Here is a 21,101-nt window from a genome sequence, read left to right as displayed (position 1 = left end):
TGCAAATTAAGATGGGCATCTCCCATAAGATTGTATATACATCTGCACCTTCTTACCTATTCAACTATTTCAATTTAGTAAAAAACAACCACTCCCACAACACTAGAGGCAGTCTAACCAATTTTATTCTCTCTATGAGATTTATGGGAATTATGGGGAAAGCACTTTTTTATAAACAGCCACTAGTCAATGGAACAAGCTGCCTGTCTCACTTAAGTTAAACTCAGCTGAGAGGAGTTTTAAATTAGATCTCAAGAAATGGTTGCTAAATAATTTGTAGATCCACAAATGTAAGGTTTTCATGTTTGATTTGTTTTTAGTCTGACATCATCAGTGTTTTTGTATTGTTTTTGCCAGTGTTTTAATGTCATTAATGTTTTTATTCATTGTTTTTTAGTGTTTGTAGTTGTTTTATTGTCTGCCGTACACTCAAGTGTAATGTCACTCTTGCATGACAGTTTCCTTGGTCAATCTACCATCTTGGACTGAAATTGAGGACCACAATTGAAATAAGCCTTTGGCTTTCTTGTGTACTTAATCCTCGACAATTTTTTTTGAAGAAATCGTATATAGAGTATGTCTTATTGATCAGTCTGTCATGTATATTTAATTTTTTGGTCAAATAAATCTATCTATCTATCTATCTATCTATCTATCTAAGCCACCCTAGCCAGCTGCGATCAGTGCTGGCACAGCTCTTGTCAAACAGACAGATACAGATGCAACACATTCTGCCAGAGGCAAGGACACGGCTGGAGAGGTGCCAGTTCACCTCCTGGGCACTGCCGAGGTGCCCTTGAGCAAGGCACCGAACCCCGCAACCGCTCGGGGCGCCTGACCAAGGCAGCCCCCTCACTCTGACATCTCTCCACGTTGTGCATGAATAGGTCCTGTTTGTGCATGTGTGTGTCTTTCAGACCTGTGTGTTAATGAGAAAAGAGTGGAAAAACTGAATTTCCCCTCAGGGGGATTAATAAAGTATATAAAAATTAAAAAAGGTAACGTTACAAAATTTGGCTCCATTACAACTCACAAGGTTTGATGTTATTTGACATTGTATAAATTAGCCTAGCGACGAGCGGAGATTTCCTCTGCTCATATGAAGCCAGGATAAATCCTGCAGTATAAATCCCCGAAAGGATAAATCACACACAAGGCTTAAAATGCTATTTTGCGGGGGCTTTATTGTCTTCATAATTTATTGTTTCTTATCTGTGAAATTAAAGTAAATAAAAGCTTCGTTTCCACTGAGGGAAATGGTGTCAGTATACAGAAACAGACAGGAGGTCTGCCTGGCCACGATTTGTGGTTACATTTCTGGGGAGGTGCAAGTGGCGTAGGCTCTACCTCAAGGGCCTAGGTATGGCAATTTGACACAGAAGTATAAAACTCACATAAGCCTCCCATCTCCAACATGCAAAACAGCACTGGAAAATGACTGACTTGTAATGTGAAACTGCTCAAGAGGAGAGGAAGAAACCTCTGTGGTTAATTCGCCCCCAGGTATAAACCTCCTAAGAAAGCAATGCTGCAATGTAGAATCCTACCCTTAAATCCCCTTAAATCTAACATACTGTACTCTTACTATTTCTTTCGCAATCTTTTTTCGAATTTTATTGTGAAAAATAAATACAATGTAAGGAGAAAACAGAAAGATATATTACCCAAATCTATAGCTGTTTTAATTATTTTAATGTTAGAATTGTAGTGTGTTGGTCTGTCAGATGGTCCCTGAAGGCACCGCCGGGTTTGTTTTGGTCCTGCAGGGCTGTGTCTGAGCCAACCAATGAAGGAGGAGAAGGGGCTCGGAAGCGTCATGTGACCAGTGCCTCGCAGCCCAGCCCACCAGCCCTGTAAATCGGCGCGTCCCTTACTTCTTATCCATTCCTTGCCAGTAAGCGGATCTTGATGCAGCCTGTCTCCGATACCTGACTTCACAACAAAGCTAGAGCGACACTTCACATCCTACCAACGAAAAATAAAGAACAGAAAAAAAACCAAACTACATTACTCTGTCCTTTGAATAATCACAGAGAGAAAAGAAATCTGTAGCCGAATAACCGCAATATATCCCCCTGCGACACTATTCAGAATACCAGCTCGCTCACCGGGGTGTTCAGCTCAGAATATTTATATTTCTTTTTTGAAAAACCAAAATGAAAACCAAATTTATCAATGGGGTTTCTTCTTCCCCCTCCATGTCGCTGGGTCTGCTTGTGAACGAGAACGCCCTGCAGGTTCAGCCCGACACCGAGGAGGACTGTAAGGAGCTGGCCCGACTCGACCAACCCGACCTGGACACCCGGCGTAAGGCTTATCTGTGGTGCAGAGAGTTCCTCCATGGAGCCTGGAAGAGCCTGGCTGAGGACGATTTCCACATCACTATCATAAGGTACATAGTGTTCACTTGCTTGTTTGATGGATATAGGCCTAGTTGGAAGAAGCTAGTGTGATAAGGCTGATGTAGCCTAAACCGTTTAAGGGTAAACCCGCCCCAAATATTTCTAACAAAAAGGTTATGTCTATAGTATTGTACTCGCTGTGAATCAGAGGCAGTCTCCCCTGAAACAAACAGTGTAGTGATGATGATATTTTCAGACAAATTCCGGACACAGAATACAGTCATGGCTGTTTCACTGGAATATTACTGCATCCATCTAGCCCAAATCTCATTTTATATATTAGAATAATTTTCAAGAGCCTTCAGAGTAAGACCAAAATTCAGTGTCAGGAGACATTTGATTTAAGGACTGTCCTTTCCTCGTCAGAGGATGGGGATGGCTGGGGTGTGACTTTTTTGTGTTATCATTATTATTATTATTATCATTATTATCATTATTATTATTATTATTATTATTATTATTATTATTATTTTGACCCTCCCTGGAGCTACAAATATTATTCCTTGAGCCTCCCCAAGTGAAAATGTATGACCCTCCCTCCACCATAAATTAGTTATTAGATTGGTAAAATGTACCCTCTAATTAAAGCTGAAGACGAAATCCTGAAGTTGAAAAAAGCCTCGGTTTTTCAGTCTTGTTGTGCATGCCGTTTAGTATTGGCTACATTTTAAATGAGACACAGAGTAAAGTGACTTTGATGAAATATCCCTATTTTGAGGTCATGGTTATGGTTTTTGCTCTAACGGAAGCATTCATTACACATAATGTGTCCAAGGACCTTCAGAAAATTTGAATATCCAATGATAATTTATGTTTGTACAGTTTCATTTTTATTTTTTTTAGAAAACAATGCAGCATGTTTTCTTTAAAAAACAGTGCTAAATGAATATATAATGCAACCATTTATCTTTGTATGCCACTCCCCAGTGCTGAAAAAACTATTTGACATGCCTTCTTATTTTTGCACCAGCCCTCTGCCCTCATAAGTAACGATTGAATGATAAATCTTTTAACTCTATTGTCAGAATAAATTTGGACGTCAGCTGTTTCACATAAATACACATAAATGCAAAAATTCACAACAACATTTTACCAAAGGACATAACCACCATACAGATGCTACAAATCACATCACACATTAACAAATGAATCATTCCTGTTTCATTCAGTGTTTGATCCAGGTACACTGACCATAACCAAGTGGCTGGTAGCCATACTCAGATTTAATAGGTTGACAGGTTGAGGAACTAAAGAGTTCCTCAGCATGTTCAGTCTTACCTGTGGAACTCTAGAGCTCATGTTCTTTAAAAAATGTGGTGTTTATATCTGTTCTAAGCTGGACTTCCCATTATAAATGGTATTGGGGACAATGGGAGGCCAGTAATGGTGGCAAATTTGATCTCATTTGCCCCAGCTGCTGTTTTAGTTGTTAACATAATTGGTTGATTTTTAAATTAAAATCTTTTCGACTTGTTTTCTAAAAACTGCTGTTTTCATTCTTATGAAACTCTGTGTTGTACCAGTGAAACAGCACAACAAGTCGCTACCAAAACTATGACCATGATTTATGTAAGAGATTATAAGCATTAGTTGAGCTAGTTAAGGTGAGGCTGTAGTTCTACATTTGATAAAGGAAGTTCTATTGTATCCTGTTGTACTATTGTACTTTATTGTAAAGCGTGTAATAAAGAGGGATGTGAGAGTTACAGTAAGATTCCCATAAACCTTTCTGAAGCAATATCTGTGTGTAATGATGACCATATTCATGGGCTGTCTGACCATCTGTCATCCAGGGGTGGTCTGAGCAACAAGCTCTTCCTGTGCAGCCTCCCTGACAGCGTGGACACTGTAGGGGATGAGCCCAGGAGCGTCCTGCTGCGCCTCTATGGGGCCATCCTGCAGGTGGGAGCCACATCTCTTATCACACAGCTGAACGCTGTTGTTTTACTATGTTTTACAGACAGAGTCTTTCCATGTGTTGTTGTACCGTAGACACTAGTTTCCCTCAGTAGAGTGTAGTTATTAGTCTAACTGTTTAGTTTAGCTGTTTTTAATGAAGATACATTCTGCTATATAGCACACACAAATTCAAATCATACACTGATTGCATTTTAACTACCTGTCAGAAAGTTTGACTTGTATATTTTTATCACAGAGATGACTCGTGTAACTGGGGTCAAAGGATAGCCAACAGCTTGAGCTGATAATCACAGAAACCAGACAGTAAACAAACAAGACAATACCTACAACTGTGCTATGTGACAGTGCCACCACCAGAGGTTGTTGTGTGTGTATGCGACTGCAGGTCACATGCTTATGTTAGTGTATGCATGCATGTGCAGTTATGCCTTCACGCGTGTATGTGTGTGTGTACGTACGTGTGTGTGTGCGGGTTAGCCATTGTTGTACATGGTGATGTACCCCCATGGCTGTACATGCATGTGTTCTTTGCCGTAGGCTTCCCAAAGGAGCGTGCCTTGGGCACTCTTGTTCCCAGGTGAACCCACCAAAAAACACGGTACAGTATGAGATCTCTGAAATCTCAGCCTAATGCTAAAACGTAACACACACTCATGTAACCCTGGTGGACAAAGCTGGGAAGATAGTCTGCAGTATGGAGAGAAAAAACAAAGTGCTGAAACACCTCTCCTGTCTGTCTCTTTCCTTCTCTAAATCTCTGCCTTGTGATTCTCAATCACCAAGAAGTCAGCTGAACTTGTACATGAGCATAAAACAGAGAAGCCTGAGGATGAATGGACACATTTGCAGCTGGCTCAGCTAAAAAAGAAAAACAACAACAAGAAAAGTCATTAGCCAGTGTACGCATTGGCTTGTTGTCGCTTCACAATTTGCACAAAAGCAGATAGATAGTGTATCTTTTTGCAGCTCCACAGTGGTTGCATTTAACACAGAGAGATAGAGTCTACAGTGATGTGGCTGCTGCGTCCAAAGTTCATGACACTAATATTGCTAAGTGTAACAGAACTACTCCAAAGATAACTATTTAGTCACCATCACCCGTTGTGGTGCATTGATTTTATTTTCAAATATTGAGTAACAAGAGTTCAAGGACTTTAGATCATTTGCACAAGATTCCTGATGACAGCATATTCTAATCTCCTGCAGGCGTTTCATCGTTTGAGGTGATGTTCTTAGCACATGCTGTTTGTTCCAACCCGCTGCAATAATTAAAAGACAGAGCCCAAAAAAAGACACAGTGATATGGGCTGCTTTCTTGCTGCTTTCTCAGCCTTAAAACTTTCCAATGATACCTGCATTAAGTATTAACTAAAAGTCTGTGTAATAAAAGCTAAGCGTAGCTTTTATTGCTATGGATGTCTGAGAGAGCATAAGCACCGTGTCCTTCACCAAGGTAACTGCAGCCATCTCCATCAGGACATAACCCCCTCTCAGGAATTAGTGATGTCTAATCAAAAAGCTAATATGATTAAGGAACTTTATGTCATCATCAGAGTGCACAGCAACTAATGATTAAACAAACCCAAACTGCACTGGAGACAGTGTTTCTCAGCAATGAAGATATGTGGATAGCATGTTGGATGATGAGTAGATTCATCAAATAAATATGCATATTTTTAGCTCCAGCTTTATGTAATCCACTATAAAATGTCACATTCATTAGCAGGGTTAAAGTCAGTTAATAGAATATTGTTTTATTAGTCCTCTTCAGAGATAAGTCCTGCTTTCTCTACTTTATCTTATCTCTATCTCCGCTCTCTCTTTCTGGCTGTTGGGACAAGCAGTTAGTCCGACCAATCCTCTGCTCCGTCATATCCAAAACACTTGGTGTGTGTTTGAACTCATACTGTACTGTCTGCACTGCGGGCATGGTTTAGGGGTTTGATGTTGACGCTCATGGACAGATTCACATGTATTCATGGATAGTTCTTTCCTTTTTCTTTTGTTGATAGATGTCCTGTAATAAAGGGGATTCCCGACAGTCAAACAAAGAAAATCACTTGCAAGTAAGTAACTGATGACGGTGCCACCATACAGTATGTTCCGCTACCCGGAGTGTCCATCAAGTCACCACAACTCTCACCATCTCATCTTCCCCCCTCCGTGTCTGAAAATATTCTTTTGCTTCCCTAAATTCTCCTCTGACTCATGTTGAACTCTGTGATCTCCCACAGGGTGGATCTAACAGAGAGGGCTGAACCTTTGTAACCCTGTGGGGGTTTTGAACTTAAGTTCAGAATCGATTTAACGCCTGTCTCCACTAACACCTGGCAGAGCATGACTTTAAAAAGCTGAGTTGGGAAATACTACAGCCACTGATTTCATTCTGTGGAGGCAGTTTATACATTAAAGAAACCTGATTAAAATACTCTTATTTTGGGCAAAATTGATTGGGCTCATCTGGCTTGAATTTAACAGCATTTAACTGAGAACATCCTATCTGGAACACAAGACAGTAGAAGCAACTAATATCACAGAAGGTTTTTAAAATAATCTGCAGCAACCTTAATCCGGTATGTTCAGAGAGTCGCTGCTGGCAGCCTGAAGTGATGCCAAGCCTCATGCCCAGTGACCTAGAAATCCCTTTACAACGCATCACGTCACGCCGACCTTTCACCCTCACATGACATGACTGAATCACAAGTCCCTGTCATGTGATGGAGGTGAGGTCATCAGCCAGTCAGCTATTGTCACCACTCAGGCATCCTTCCCTCAAGAATGCTGCTCATCCTCAGCAGTTAGCAGACAGGCTAATGCAGAACTGACCCCGTGTCAGTGTGTTTGGATAACCTTGCCTCGATCCACCTACTTTAACAGTGCCATCTGATCAAGGTAAATCCTATTTGGATTAGATAGGATGACACTGTATTGTATACCCTGTTGGGATACTTCGCACGTCACAGCAGCATATTAGCATTTCAGATAAACTGTAGATATAAATAAAGAACCTTGTGCACAAATGACAGTAACCACTGGATGTATATCACTAGAGATATGTGCATATACAGATAAATTACATCATTGTTCTTTGAGTTCACTTGTGCAGATAGATAAATGGAACAAATATGTCACACTGGTTCTGTACAGTTCAGAAGGATCTGAGCAACCTGTACTTAATAATCTCTCCCCTTACAGGTTTATTGACACACATACAGTAACAGAGCAGATAAGTATTATGGTTAAAGCAGCAGGTGTTGGCTGCACACAGTGCACCTGCTGCATCACTCCAAGGCCAGCCACTGAATATCTCAGATCCAAAGAGCAACACTGATATGGGACCAGTGTAACAAGTCAGATGAGTCATTCCATGAGGATGGTACAAATTGGACTTTGACATTTTCACATTATTTACCAAAGTGCATTACTTTTATGAACACCCTACAACATTAAGGACACATTTAACTACCAGAAAAACATATTTTCACATCTCAGGCATCAAATCCCTATCATTATTGGTCCTTATTTCATGATATGGGCACTGTTATTCTTCAACCCTGTTATGTACACTATGGAAGCTGTCTGAAAAGGATTATGAAATCTATTTCTAATGAAGTCAACATTTTCATATTAATCAGATGTCCCTTACACTAATTCAATAATTTCAAATACAAAAATGACATAAAATCTCACATTTGTGCTAAAATGCTTTTAACTAAAGAATTTTAACCAAAATCAATCATCTTCTGATATCTCTAAACATTCCAGACAGAAATCAACAAACATTAAATAACTTATAAACTCTTAAAAAATAACGTATAAAAAAGTAGGGTAACGGGGTTGAAGATGGTAATGGGGTTGAAGGGACAAATACAGCTTAACATATAAATAGTTGTTTTTTAAATCTCAAATTCACTGTGTGATTTTCTATAAACATTGTATTTCATTATGTAACCATAACAAGGACAATAGATATACATTGCCATTGAACTGACAATTAATTAATTAATTAATTAACCCAAATGAAAAACAATGACAACTACAGCACATTATACATTAAAACATTGCTGTTATACATTAAAACTGAATAGCTCATCAAAACATAACGTAACGTGTGCTTTTGGGATGTCTGTCTGTGTGTCTGTGTGTCTGTGTGTCTGATAAAATTTACTTGATGTATTTTACAATTTATTAAAGGAGACATTTCAATCTATATATAAAGCTGTTGAAAATAGATTTTGGTGACCCAATAGATAAAATACACCTAAAAAGGTCAGAGGGGCTCAAATTGTACCATTTTCATGGAATGACTCAGATTCAAATGTGATCAAATATCCAGAAAGAACATGGGAACATGTTCCTCAGAATGGGACCTCTTTGCCATTCAAAAAATATATTCATCTTTACTACAGGTGGTCTCTGTTTCCTGTCCTAAAGCAGGAAATAGTGAGGGAGGTGCCTTTAAGGAATGTTGAAATCCTTCTGTGTGTGAACAGTGAGCTGGCCTGACATCTATGACTTGTTGATGATTAACTTTTGAGCGGTTAGAGGACTTGTCATGGAGAGTGAGCCAAATCAAACAGACTGCTTAAATATACACTGGCATTTAAAATAGGTCAGAGGAAATGAAAAAGAGCTTGATGAAGGACTGTGGTGCTGTCAGACAGTCGATGCGGGACCACCAAGGTCACTAGGTTACAGCCTCTTAACAGCAAGGGATGAATGGTCTGGCTACCTCACTGACATTTGAATCAAGAATATGACATTAAAGGACATTCAGCTTTTTACTGTGAGTGCTGGGGTCATACACTATTCTCTGAGTTCTATTTTTTTCTGTGCTCTTTTCACTAGTTTGAGTGTAGCTGGGCTCTGTTGGAAAAAAGATGATGTCACATACTCATGAATTGAACAATATTTGAATTAGGAGCCAATTACAGTTAGTGGGTTGTTGGTGTGGTTTGATCAATTCTGATCAAACAAAACCCAACCAGGTTTTGAGTGTTAAAAGTGATAAATAATCCCTTAACAAATGATCCACTTATTCAGAGCCAGGTCGCAGGGGCAACAGGCTGAGCAAGGTACTCCAAACGTCCCTTTAATCAGCAGTGTTCTCCAGCTCCTCCTGGAGGATTCCGTGGCGTTCACAGTCCAGATGACATATATAATCAATCCAGGGTGTTTTGGGTCTGCCCTTTGGCCATCTACCAATTGGACCTCTAACGAGAGGCACCCAAGAGGCATCCTGATCATATGCCTGAACCACCTCAAACCCCCCTTTCGACAGGAAGGAGCAGGGTATCTTGCTCTTCACACCATCTCTAAGGCTGAGCCCGGCCACCCTCTGGAGGAATCTCATTTTGGCTGCTTGGATCCACAATCACAGTCTTTCAGTCTCTACCCAAAGCTCATAGGTAAGGGTTGGAACGTAGATGGACCAGTAAGTTTAGAGCTTTGCCTTCTGGTTCAGCTCTCTCTTTACCACGATAGTCTGGCACAAAGTCCACATCACTACTGACACTGCGCCAAACCACCTGTCCATCTCAGGCTTTATTTTACCCTCACTCGCGACCAATACCCTGAGATGTATGAATTCCCTCACTTGGGGCAGTAACTCTCTCACAATCCAGAGTGAGCAATACATTGTTTTCTGGCAGAGAACCATGGCCTCAGACTTGGAGATACTGACTCGTTCACGCTCGGCTTAAAAATCTGTCCATGAATGTCACAAACATTATTAGTGACAAAGGACAATTCTAGTGGAGGCCAACACCCACTGAAAATACAGCTTGTACTTTGGTTTTAAGGATGGCTTGTAGCAAGGACCCCAGTACCCTATACACCTACAGTATCCCCCACAGGACCTCCGGGGGGACACGGTCGTAAGCCTTCTCCAAGTCCACAAAATGTGTAGACTGGATGGGCAGACTCCCATGGCCCCTCCAGCAGCCCTGCAAGGGTAAAGAGCTGGACCACTGTTCCATGGCCAGGACGTAGTTTGCATTGCTCCTCCTCAATCTGAGGTTTGACAGCTGGTCAAAGACTCCTTTCCAGCACCCTGTAAAAAACTTTCTCACAAAGGCTGAACAGTGTGATACCCTGATGACTGGAGCACACCTTCTGGTCACCTTTTTAAAAAATGGGAACCACCACACTGGGCTGACACTCCACAAACAGTACCTGACCTCCATGTTACACTGTCAGCCAAAACTGTCCAACAATATCCACAGCATTCAGCATCTCAGGGTGACTCTCATCCAAACCTGACGCCTTGCCACAGAGGAGCTTTTTGACTACCTCAGTGTCGTCTGCCACAGATATGGGTGAGGCTTCCCCAGATTCTTCAAACTCTGCCTCCTCTGTAGAGGAAATGATGGAGTTCCTCAAAGTGTTCTTTCCACTGGGCAATATGCCCTCTCCAGGTAGCAGTTCTCCTTCCCTGAGACAAGCCCTGCTTTTCTTTCCTGAGAGGTCTAAGGGTCTTCCAGAACTTTGTTGAGGCTAACCGAAAGTCCCTCTCCATAGCCTCCTCAATCTCTTCCCTTACACAGGTTTTTGCTTAGGCTTTTGCCGCAGCTCTTCTGGCCAACAGGTACCTGTCTGCTGCTTCAGGAGACACCTGGGCCAGCCAAGCCCGAAATGCCTCCTTTACTGCTAGTGTCCACCAGCGGGTCCTTAGATTGCCACCAAGACAGGCACTGCTGACCTTCCGAACACAACTTTTAGCAGCCACCTCCACAATGGAGACTTTGAATGTGGCCCACTTGGATTCCATGTCACCAGCCTCCCCGGAATGCAGGAAAAATTCTTTCAGAGGTCTGAGGTCAGGACCTTGTGGACATGGGCTTCAGTCAGGCATTTCCACTTCACCCTCACTATAGATTTGGGTCTGTCTGTCAGCCTCCTTCACCATCTGATCCAACTCATCGACAGTTGGACAGAAGTCCAATAACAAAACACCACTCTGGTTCAGATCAGGCTGTCACCTTGTCCCCTATTGAAGTTTCTCGAAGTACTTTAGAAATGAGGTACTCCAGCTCCTTTTTTGACGATTTATCAGGGTTTCTCGATTCGCTCTTGGTTTGGCCCTCTTTTTCTTGGGAGACCCTACTAACTATTTGCCCTGGACAACATAGCTCCCAGGGTCACAGGGACATGCAAACCCCTCCACCACATTAAGCTGATAATTTTTTGGATGGGATGAATATTTAATGATGTAAAGAAATACTTGAGGCATTTTCAGGGGTTTCATTATTGGTCAGCATAATTTCAGTCTACAGTTTAGCGGTCTTAACAATGCTATCAAATTTACAGTCACTGTGTCCATGTACAACTATTGGTGTGCCCATTTGTCTTATCACCGAGGCTAAATTTAAATAGGTACATTAAACTAGAACACAGTCAGCATTGTTATTGCTAGCATAGTTGTCAGTTGACTGATATGTAAAGGTTATCTCTTGAATGGAGATCATGCACAAACTGAATCCCCGACTTGATACTTTGATCTGAACTTTGACTGTCAACCCAGCAGCTCTGGGTTAGAACAACTAAATCAAAGGTCTACATATACGGGAGGTTAGTCCATATATGGGCTGGATGCTGCAGATCTGGGTCAGTACAACTACAGTAGCAGAGAGGATGTACTTGCTGACTCACTGAAGTATTGTCAGAGGAGTGATATGCCCCACAGTATAAGCCAAGCCCTCAGGTCTTTGCACTGCTTTGAACTGCACAGGCTGCCAGATGGCTTGTTGTCTGGCAGTATGTGTGTCAAGATGATTATGGTAATGTGGATAATTCACATTGCAGATTTAAAACAGCATGTGATCAGCACTCTGCAGATAAGGCATTACATAACGATGGGGAGTATTCTCTGGACAGATACCCTGGGAATGAATTAGAATGTACTGTATTCTGTTCAGGAGACATTTCATTTTATTTGTTCAAGATGTCCAAGAATTTCTAAATTGTTCAGTGTGTCCTTGTGTTAATAATATAACTAGTGCAGTACCGATTAAAAACTTGTCGGGTCCACCCACACAGCTTGCTAATGTACTGTACTTAAGGCAAAACACTTCAGGTGAAAACATCTTTTCATGCACTGGTCAATTTTAAGAAACAAAAATTGTGATATAAAAAATATTGACAATCAACTGGGGAAGTTTCATGGTAATATATATCAGTTAAAATTTAATTATATTCTATTCTCCCCTCAAGTACAATTTTTTACTGACACCATGAAGAGATACATGGTTCTCACAGAACAGCAAATATGATGATCTTCCAGAATATGATGTATTGCTCTTGATTAAACTATCCAACAGTATAGAGAGGAAAAAGGAGGTAAAATAAGCACAACCTGAAACATCTCCAACAGTAAACTGCAACATTTACATTAATGCAGCAGTAATATAATTTCAAAAACATCATATATAACTGTAAAACACTGACAGGGAACATTTGATTGCACAATGACTATTTAAACTTTTTATATTTAGAGTACATTTTGCCGATAAAACATGTTTAGTGAAGTTTTGAATTACTTTTAGTGGAGTTTTTTCAGTGTGGTATTTTTACTTTTACTCAAAGGATCTGCATACTTCTTTTACCACTGAATATGAATGACTTATGAGAATTCTGTGTGGCAAATATCCTACCCCTTCACTAACACAGGGACGCCTGACGCACGCACGCACGCATGCACAGTGTTGCCAACGTGGTGACTTTCTTGCTTGATTTAGCAACTTTTCAGACCCTTTTTGTCACTTACTGATCAGAGTACATTTAGCGGCTCATCTGGCTGCACCACCGAGTCTCTCCCTCCCTTGCTCCCCGCGCCATGCACACACAGGTTGCAGTGAATTACTATGGTTAGCTTGCAGCTTTCTCGAGAACCACTCATCCTAACAACTTCACACTCGACAATACGTTTCCTTGGGTCTGAGAACAAAAGCGTTCATTCTGAATCTTGCATCACTGATGGTTGAAATGTTTGAGTTCACTAAAATGTAACATCTCTGGTCTTTCCGGTCTCTCTTTTCTCATTTATTGTTGAATGTACTGTAGCGAGCAATGGGTGGTGAAGACATGTTCAACTCTCTGCAGCCCTGAAGTCCTGCCCCAGCTGCTGCACATAGCCATAGAGCACTGTTTACTTGTTTATTAAGTTCGTTAATATTGAATGTGTTGTGCATTCAAATCGCATCAAATTCGTCAGTGCACGTCTTTGGGTCCCAGGCAATACAGCCGCCAAGTGTGAAGTAGGTGTGACGAAGGGTTCTCGAGATATGTGAATGACAAACAGATAGATAGGCAGACAGAAATTCTTTATATCTGGATAGATGCTGATGGAATGGATTAACCATGACTTGATCCAGTTGAAATATACTGAATAAACTACCTGGATGCTACCAGTACCATTTCCAATAGCCCTGGACTGAACAAACTGAAATATTCAAAGGCTCCTTCTTCTTAACAAGCTCACATAGTTTATGTAATGGAATATGAAATAACAGTTTGCAAATGACAGAGCTCCATCCTCAGTTTAAGCTGAAACAATTACTCAGTTAATTGATTTATGCTACCTTGGGCTGTAGGAAATTGTAATGGAAATTTTCAGATATTTTATAGACAACAGTTAAACAATTAATGGTGAAAATAATTTGTGGCTGAACTCATTATGCCTGAGTGAGTTGTAGCCCTATCTTGATCTCAAATTGACACATGATTTCAGAGCCAACTTGCTACCCTTTCCCTGCTGTGATACAGGTGGGCTTGTTGACTCTACAATCGAAAGGACTTTTCCTTCATTTACCCGCTTCTCGACATAGTCCCTTTAAAGAATGATATGAGATGTTGCCTTGAACTTCTTGTTGGCCTTTCTTTATCAACCTTGGCAGGTACCTTCACTCACAGTTATATACTCTGAGTAAAAATTAAACTTGTGATTGAGTTTACACCTTTGACTTTGAGTGTAATGTATACCATTAATTGCAAAATTTATCACAACAGAGATACCAGTGTCTCTTAGAGGAAGAAGTCAGTATAGAGTCTCCTTGTAGGTGGTGCTGTACACTTTTGCATTGAGAAATGTGACATCTCAGAGGTTGCAAAGCAGGCAGTATTGTTTCCCTTGAGCTGGCTTCGTGCAGGAAGCTCAGTATGAAGCACATTCTCTGGCAGGTAGCCAAAGACTGCAGTGCTCAGATCCAAATCTCTGTCTCTGCAGCAATTTATCTGAAGGTTATTCACTTAAGAGGGTTAAGATAGCAATATGCTATATTGCAGCTATTTAGGGTTACATTGAAATGCAGCAAAATTGCAGAATTAGCTGGTTAACTTAAAGTCTTTGGGAAATGTCACGATGATGCAGCTGTACCTCCAAAAACACCTCTGCACACTCCGAAAGCAAATATATTGGCATATTTAGACAAAAAGTCTTAACTGTACTTCTACTTACTACCCTTTTCTATAGCTCTACTGAGTTGACAACTGCAACTGTAGTCCAACTGAGCAAACTTTCATTTCAAATATCAAGAATGAACTGACACACTCCACTATATATCTTCATCACTCACTATGTCCTAAAGATTTGTTTTAGTGGCAGAGCTTATCTTCGGGCAGTCTGGTTCACAACCAAGATGGAATTGTTTTCAAGAGAAAATTTTAAGTGAGCTTTTTTTCTTGGCAAGAACAAGGACTTCTTGTCAAAACATGAATTAAAATGTAAATGACAAAGAATTTTTTTGCTAACTAGCTGCTTGCTAGCTTAGTAGCGAGTATTCTAACAAGGGATAATTTAATTTTGTTTTATGCTACTTAGTCAAAAAACTATGAATCCTCTCAACTTAACTCAGTCAGTGAACCTGTTTCTGTCTTCAGGCCCTTTTCTTCTGCACAAAAAAAACATTAATACCTGCTAACATCTGGCTTTTGTATGTAATGGGAAAGGTTATAACTAGCATTCACACCAGGACAAATGACTCTGCATTAGTAACAGGTATTCATCAGCTTCAGCTCCAATTGGCAGTGATGAAAATACAACACCTGGGTGAATGTGCTAATTTTAGCCCTTTTACCGGCGAGATGTAATGACGCGCACCACAAAATACTGCCAGTCTCTGCCCAAGCAACTCTCAAACATCAGTCCAAATTAGTCTGAACCAACTTTGAAAGAAAGACTGAATAAGATATTTGACACGACGTAACCACTGTAACATTTCCACACGCCCACACGCTGCTTTCTACTGTTTTCTGACCTGTCTGGGATGTTGGAAAAAAAACAAAAACAAAGTCATGCACTACTGCTTAACAGCCATGTACACAGCTCTTGTCTATTGGCAATGGATTTTTAGCTGTTTTATTTTTTTTTTTACCATGTTTAAAAAACACATACATGAGCTAATTTGGGTGGAAAATGGGTTTTCATTACAACTCTGGCCCCAAGTAATGCTGTGAGAAATCCAACTTCACTATTTGCAGTTTTCACTTTCCCACAGTATAAATCTCTCCTCTCCTAATGACCTCCTGTCTATTTGTGGAGAAGCCTTGTTTTCTGTCTTCTCAACACAATAGAGTGAATGAGAATCAAGTTGGTGAGAAGCCAGGCCACGTGTTTCTGTTGGTATGAGAGAAGGTTTCCCAGTTAACCTTGAGCCCCTTTTGGGCTCCAGGCTTTGTGTGTTGATGTGTGACTTCTGTGTGTCTCTAAGATAAAGGTAGAAAGACAGACTGTCCTCTCTGCTTCAACAACTTCAACAGTGACTGGTGGTTTTAGGACAAACTCTTCCTGGAAGTTTTAATCTACGTCTTGTTTTCTCCTCACCGCTCTGACAGGCAAACCTAACTAACCCTAACCACAGCATTTCTCCTTATTCAGACTCCCCCATCCTTGTTCTCCACTGCCTGATTCCCTTTCAATTCGAAACGCTGTGCAATCCCATTATAGTGCATCCCCAGTGTTTAATGTTATAGTCTAAATGTCTGGATACACACTTATTATGTATATAAGCTATTAACATAAAGGCCTAGTCATCATTACCCATGCACATGATTTTTTTTTTTTTTTTAATTCAATGGTATGTGAGCACAAAAAGAGTTAAGGTGGATTTATGCTTGTGCGTCAGCTCTATGCAGAGCTTACGCTGTAGCCTACACACGTGGCCTATGCTGTTGTGAGCATTTACACTTGTGCGGTGGCTTGTCTGTGTCACTCTGCAGTTACACCTCCAAAACACTAGAAGTGGGTGGGGTTTCCGTGAAGTGCTGTAAAGTTTAGTTGATTTGCAACACACATTAACTCTTTACCCCATAAAACGCCCAATAGAACAAACCTTATAGAACACTCTAAGGCTACCCATGGAATTATTTGAATAAAAAAAATTAAATCTCGCCAGGTGATTATAAATGAATGTCACACTCCACCAACCTACATGAAACATAGACATGTCATAAAGCTTTAGAAACCTGAGGCTCTAAACATCATCACCATTTGAAAACTTAAATTTCTTTAAAGTGACGTTTCATTTTTTAAAAATAAATTATACTTTGTATCAAATATATACATGTTCTGAACTTTATATACACAACAAATATTCAAATATATTTGCCAAATTATTGAGATAAGTAACATATCACCAGGTTTGGCATAGAACAGTTTAAAACCCATTTTACTTTTGACTGTAGTTGAATTTTTGTTTTTTTATTATTTAAAGAAAAATCCAAACTCGTCGGGTGGTAAAATTCCACGAGTTCCACAAACTTCGGGAAACCCCGCGAAAATGTATCCCTTAATCCTATCAATTACTCCATTAGTGGGTTTCATGTCTACCAATCAGAGTGTCTGTTACAAAGCCAAACACGGAACCTGTTCAAATGGGCGTCAAATGTCGTCTTTATGGATATGCCAGGGGCGTCAAAACTTGTCATTAAGGATTTAAAGGGGGGGGCCTCATATGTCGTCATTATGGGGAAAAGAGTTAAACATGGCTTAATAGCCTGAATTTCAAACACAAATACGCAAATCGGCTTCATTATAACTTGCATCGCTGACAATTCACAGACAAATCACTTGTCTTTTGCTTGACACAGTTTCCCCACAAATACAAAGTGTTAATGTTTTTAGCACAAGCCTATGGCATTTTGCATTGTATAAATTAGTCTAGCGGCTAGCAGAGATTTCCTCTACTCATATGGAACCAGGGACAACAGCAACATTTAACAAAGGTAACATCACAAAATTCGTCTCCATTACAGCTCACAAGGTTCACCAACAAAACAACTGCCTTAACAAGTTTTCCAAACTAATATAACATGTTACTGTTAGAGCCTATGTCGATGTATGGCGTTGATGCAATGCAGAAGTATAAATCCTCTTAAAGGAGAACTTTGGCATTTTTCAACATGGACACTATTTTCACATGTTTTTGTGTCTGAATAACTAATTAGACAACAATAAAAAAACAACAACAACTAAAGATTGCAGCCGGCAGCGACAAAACAGGCTGCAGTGTAACCACATGGGACATTTGTGTAAGGTCTAGGTTGGAAAATGCTCAAATGACCCTTAGAATAGAATAGAATAGAATAGATACTTTATTGTCTGAACCAAATGGTACCAGAAAATCCTCTTTGACAGGGCTCAACATAACATTTACACGTGCAAGACATTACAGACATTTTATAAAAGGACCAAAGAATCTAAAAAATACACAGGATGGAAAATAAACAACACACATCGATACATAAAAGAAAAGGACCAGCAGCATTAGCAAACCATTACCAGGGCACTGAAATTCCTCTACTGTTGAGGGCTGTTATTGCATTTGGAATAAATGATTTTTTATAGATTGTTTTTCTTTTACTAATCTTAAAATTTCTCAGCTTCCTGAGAAGATGGAGGCGCTGGAGTGCTTTGTTGTGGATTGTGTCTAGGTGTGTTTGGAAGGACAGGCAGGTGTCCATCTGTGTCCCCAGATACTTAAAACACTCCATCTGTTCCACCCGCTCTCCCTGAATAAACAAAGGTTTAAAAAGCTGAGATGTAGTTGCTGCTCTGTCTCTTCCCACACAGCACAACTCCTTAGTCTTTGAAATGTTTAGTTCAAGTGATTTCTCAATTAAAGTTGTGACTAGGTCGTCAACTGCCAGTTGGTACTGGGTGAGAGCCTCCATACGGTCCATGTGGGCCACCAGGGCCATGTCATCAGTGTATTTAAAAAGACTCATTCCCTCCCTGCTACAGGTGATGTTATTGGTGTAGGCAGAGAACAGATTGGGGGATAAAACACAGCCTTGTGGGAGCCCTGTGTTTAAAACCAGTTTACTGGACTTAAAACCATTTAAAAACACCTGCTGGAGGTTCAAGAGGCAGTGCAGCAGAGTGTCAGTGTTTACAGTGTCAAAAGCAGAGAAGTCCATAAATAAGATCCGAGTGTGTGGTTGTGCAGAGTATATACTATAATCCTCAAGATTTTCATCATATTCTTTTCCAGTTCACAGCAGTGCTGTCACCATGGTTTGGAGTAAAACAGGCCTGTCCATCTTCCTCCTCTTGGCAGATGCTCTATCTGTAACAGTGCTTTGACATTTACCAGAGACCTACACTCAAAAGCCAAAGAGTCATTACTTTAACATGAACTACAGATTGACTGTCTTAAAGGGGCTGACAAGGGAATTGTTTCATTTATGACTCAATCCATACCTCACTCTGACTTTTATATTTTCAGACATTGTGGCCATAAAAAGTTCTTTGTCTCATATCTCATTCTGTTCTCATTGCTTTTTCAGCACTCATAGGTGGTTTCTCCCATACTTTAACTGTTAAACTGCTATCTTTCTTCCTGTTGTGTGTTTCCAGGGAGCGGAGGCCATGGTGTTGGAGAGTGTGATGTTTGCTATCTTAGCAGAGAGGGAGCTGGGACCTAAACTCTATGGCATTTTCCCTCAGGGCCGACTAGAGCAGTACGTCCCTGTAAGTGACCAGTCTGTGGTTCAATGCACATCTGTTTGCATATGTTTTCTTTATACTGTATAATGATTTTGAAAAGGGGTGGACAAATACTTAGGAACACACAATGCTCTTCATTGCTGGAAAACATTTAGTTATAGTAAAACTTGAGATTTTTGTTGAGGTGAGAGATGGGGATTTTTGAGTTTTTGATATAATGCTACTGTGGGGTGTACATTTTGAGGGCTGGGTATCAAATGTCAAAACTTTTTTGATACTGAGCATAATGCGTGCGTAGCATCAAGTATCAAAGTACAACTGGCTTCAAATGTCTGATCACATTTGTAACCTTACTTAAACCAGCGGATCACCTGAAGATCCACAATACGGTATTATCAAGATAATAGTTATGATACAATGTTATTGTGATTTTGAATATGTTGCTATATGCTGAGTAACATAAAATATATTGCGAAATATTGCAATGTATTACCTTTTCTCAACTGTTAAAATATGTCCCCGACTGTTGTAAGATAAAGTTTTTAGTCTGTTCATCTCACTACAGTCATTTTTTTTGCAGCACAATGTATCCAGTGGACTGATTATATATATGATTATATTATTCTGGTAGGCTACCTAAGTTTAATTTGTATTTGTCATAATAATAATTTATATAACAAAAGAATGGCACTTTGTACTGTGCGATGATACGATACTGCCGCACAAAATTATTGCAATACTAACCTGCAAAAGGTAGTATTGCCTTTAATTAATTGCCTTTAATTAATAAACCATAAAAAATCTGCTCCTCAGTAGTTAAACAGCACTGTGTTACACAGGTCATTTTACTCATGGAAGGAAATCATTTTGACCTTTGCTGACATCATGTAGCCGCCACCAGCCACAAGTTACTCAAACAGATACATGTTATCTTGTTTGAGCTTATTACTCACTGACTTTGAACTTACATGCCGAGATATCATGTAGGATTTCACAACATCAGTAAACTGCACAGAACCCACTCATATTTACCAATTGGGCTGATCTGGGGTGCTTTAACTCAGATCTAGTATTGGATATCATCTTAGTAAAAAATAATGTGAGAGGTGAGATGCATTTTTCTCTTTTAACTCATTTTGTGATTTGGCCTAATAGTTGTACATAAAAATCTTTGCTATTTAGAGAGAGGGGGAGGGGGCGATGAAAAACAGGGGAGGCACATCAGATAACTTTTTCAGCACTGGGGAGGGAGTTGTGTTTTTTAATATGGCTCAGAGGAGGGACATTGAACTTTAAATGGTTGTATTTTGTATTTACTTTAAATACCCTCAGAGCACCAAACTCTGGTTTTAAAGGCATGTTTTCTTTTCTAAAAATGTCCAGAATCACACCATAAATCATGGCCAGAAACTATGAAATATGGTTTCATATGGTGGAGGGAGGGTCTTGCATTTTCACCCAGTCACTCAGGGAGACTCAAGGAAAAATATTTGAAGCTCCAGGAAGGGCCATGGTAGAAAAAAATATCCACACCCTAGCCACTCCCCTACTCTTGATTATTAAAATACAGTCCCTTAGTGCAACTTCAAAACAGTCATTTTGGTTACTGCATGAATATTATCCTGTTGACAGAGTCGTAAACTGGACACCTGTGAGTTGAGCGACCCCAGCATCTCAGCAGAGGTTGCAGAGAAGATGGCCAAGTTTCATGGAATGAGGATGCCCTTTAACAAGGAACCAAAGTGGCTGTTTGGAACCATGGACAAGTAAGTCATTTAAAGCCCCTTTTTGACCACAGAAACTTTTCCCATAAACGTGGAACCTTTTGAGGAACTTGT

At 40.1% G+C, this 21,101-nt stretch overlaps 1 protein-coding gene across 3 annotated transcripts in view; it reads left to right on the top strand.

Annotated features, from left to right (window-relative positions):
* Positions 1-1,887: 1,887 nt before the first annotated feature.
* The window catches only part of chka (choline kinase alpha), a 44,609-nt gene continuing 25,395 nt past the window's right edge, over positions 1,888-21,101 (top strand). Inside the window, exons 1-6 of one of the 3 annotated variants that reach the window (XM_050072273.1) lie at positions 2,255-2,392; positions 4,196-4,304; positions 4,860-4,920; positions 6,335-6,388; positions 19,174-19,287; positions 20,896-21,029. In XM_050072273.1, the coding sequence (XP_049928230.1) occupies positions 4,258-4,304; positions 4,860-4,920; positions 6,335-6,388; positions 19,174-19,287; positions 20,896-21,029 (410 nt within the window). In that variant the 5' untranslated portion in view covers positions 2,255-2,392; positions 4,196-4,257. Of the gene's footprint in view, positions 2,393-4,195; positions 4,305-4,859; positions 4,921-6,334; positions 6,389-19,173; positions 19,288-20,895; positions 21,030-21,101 lie in introns of all 3 variants that reach the window. The other 2 variants (XM_050072271.1, XM_050072272.1) reach the window with 2 other exon arrangements.

This window comes from Epinephelus moara, chromosome 20, assembly GCF_006386435.1.
Source record: "Epinephelus moara isolate mb chromosome 20, YSFRI_EMoa_1.0, whole genome shotgun sequence".
NCBI classification, from domain to species: Eukaryota; Metazoa; Chordata; class Actinopteri; order Perciformes; family Serranidae; genus Epinephelus; species Epinephelus moara.
Note: the sequence above shows the minus strand (reverse complement) of the source record. Positions and strands in the feature narration are given on the sequence as shown.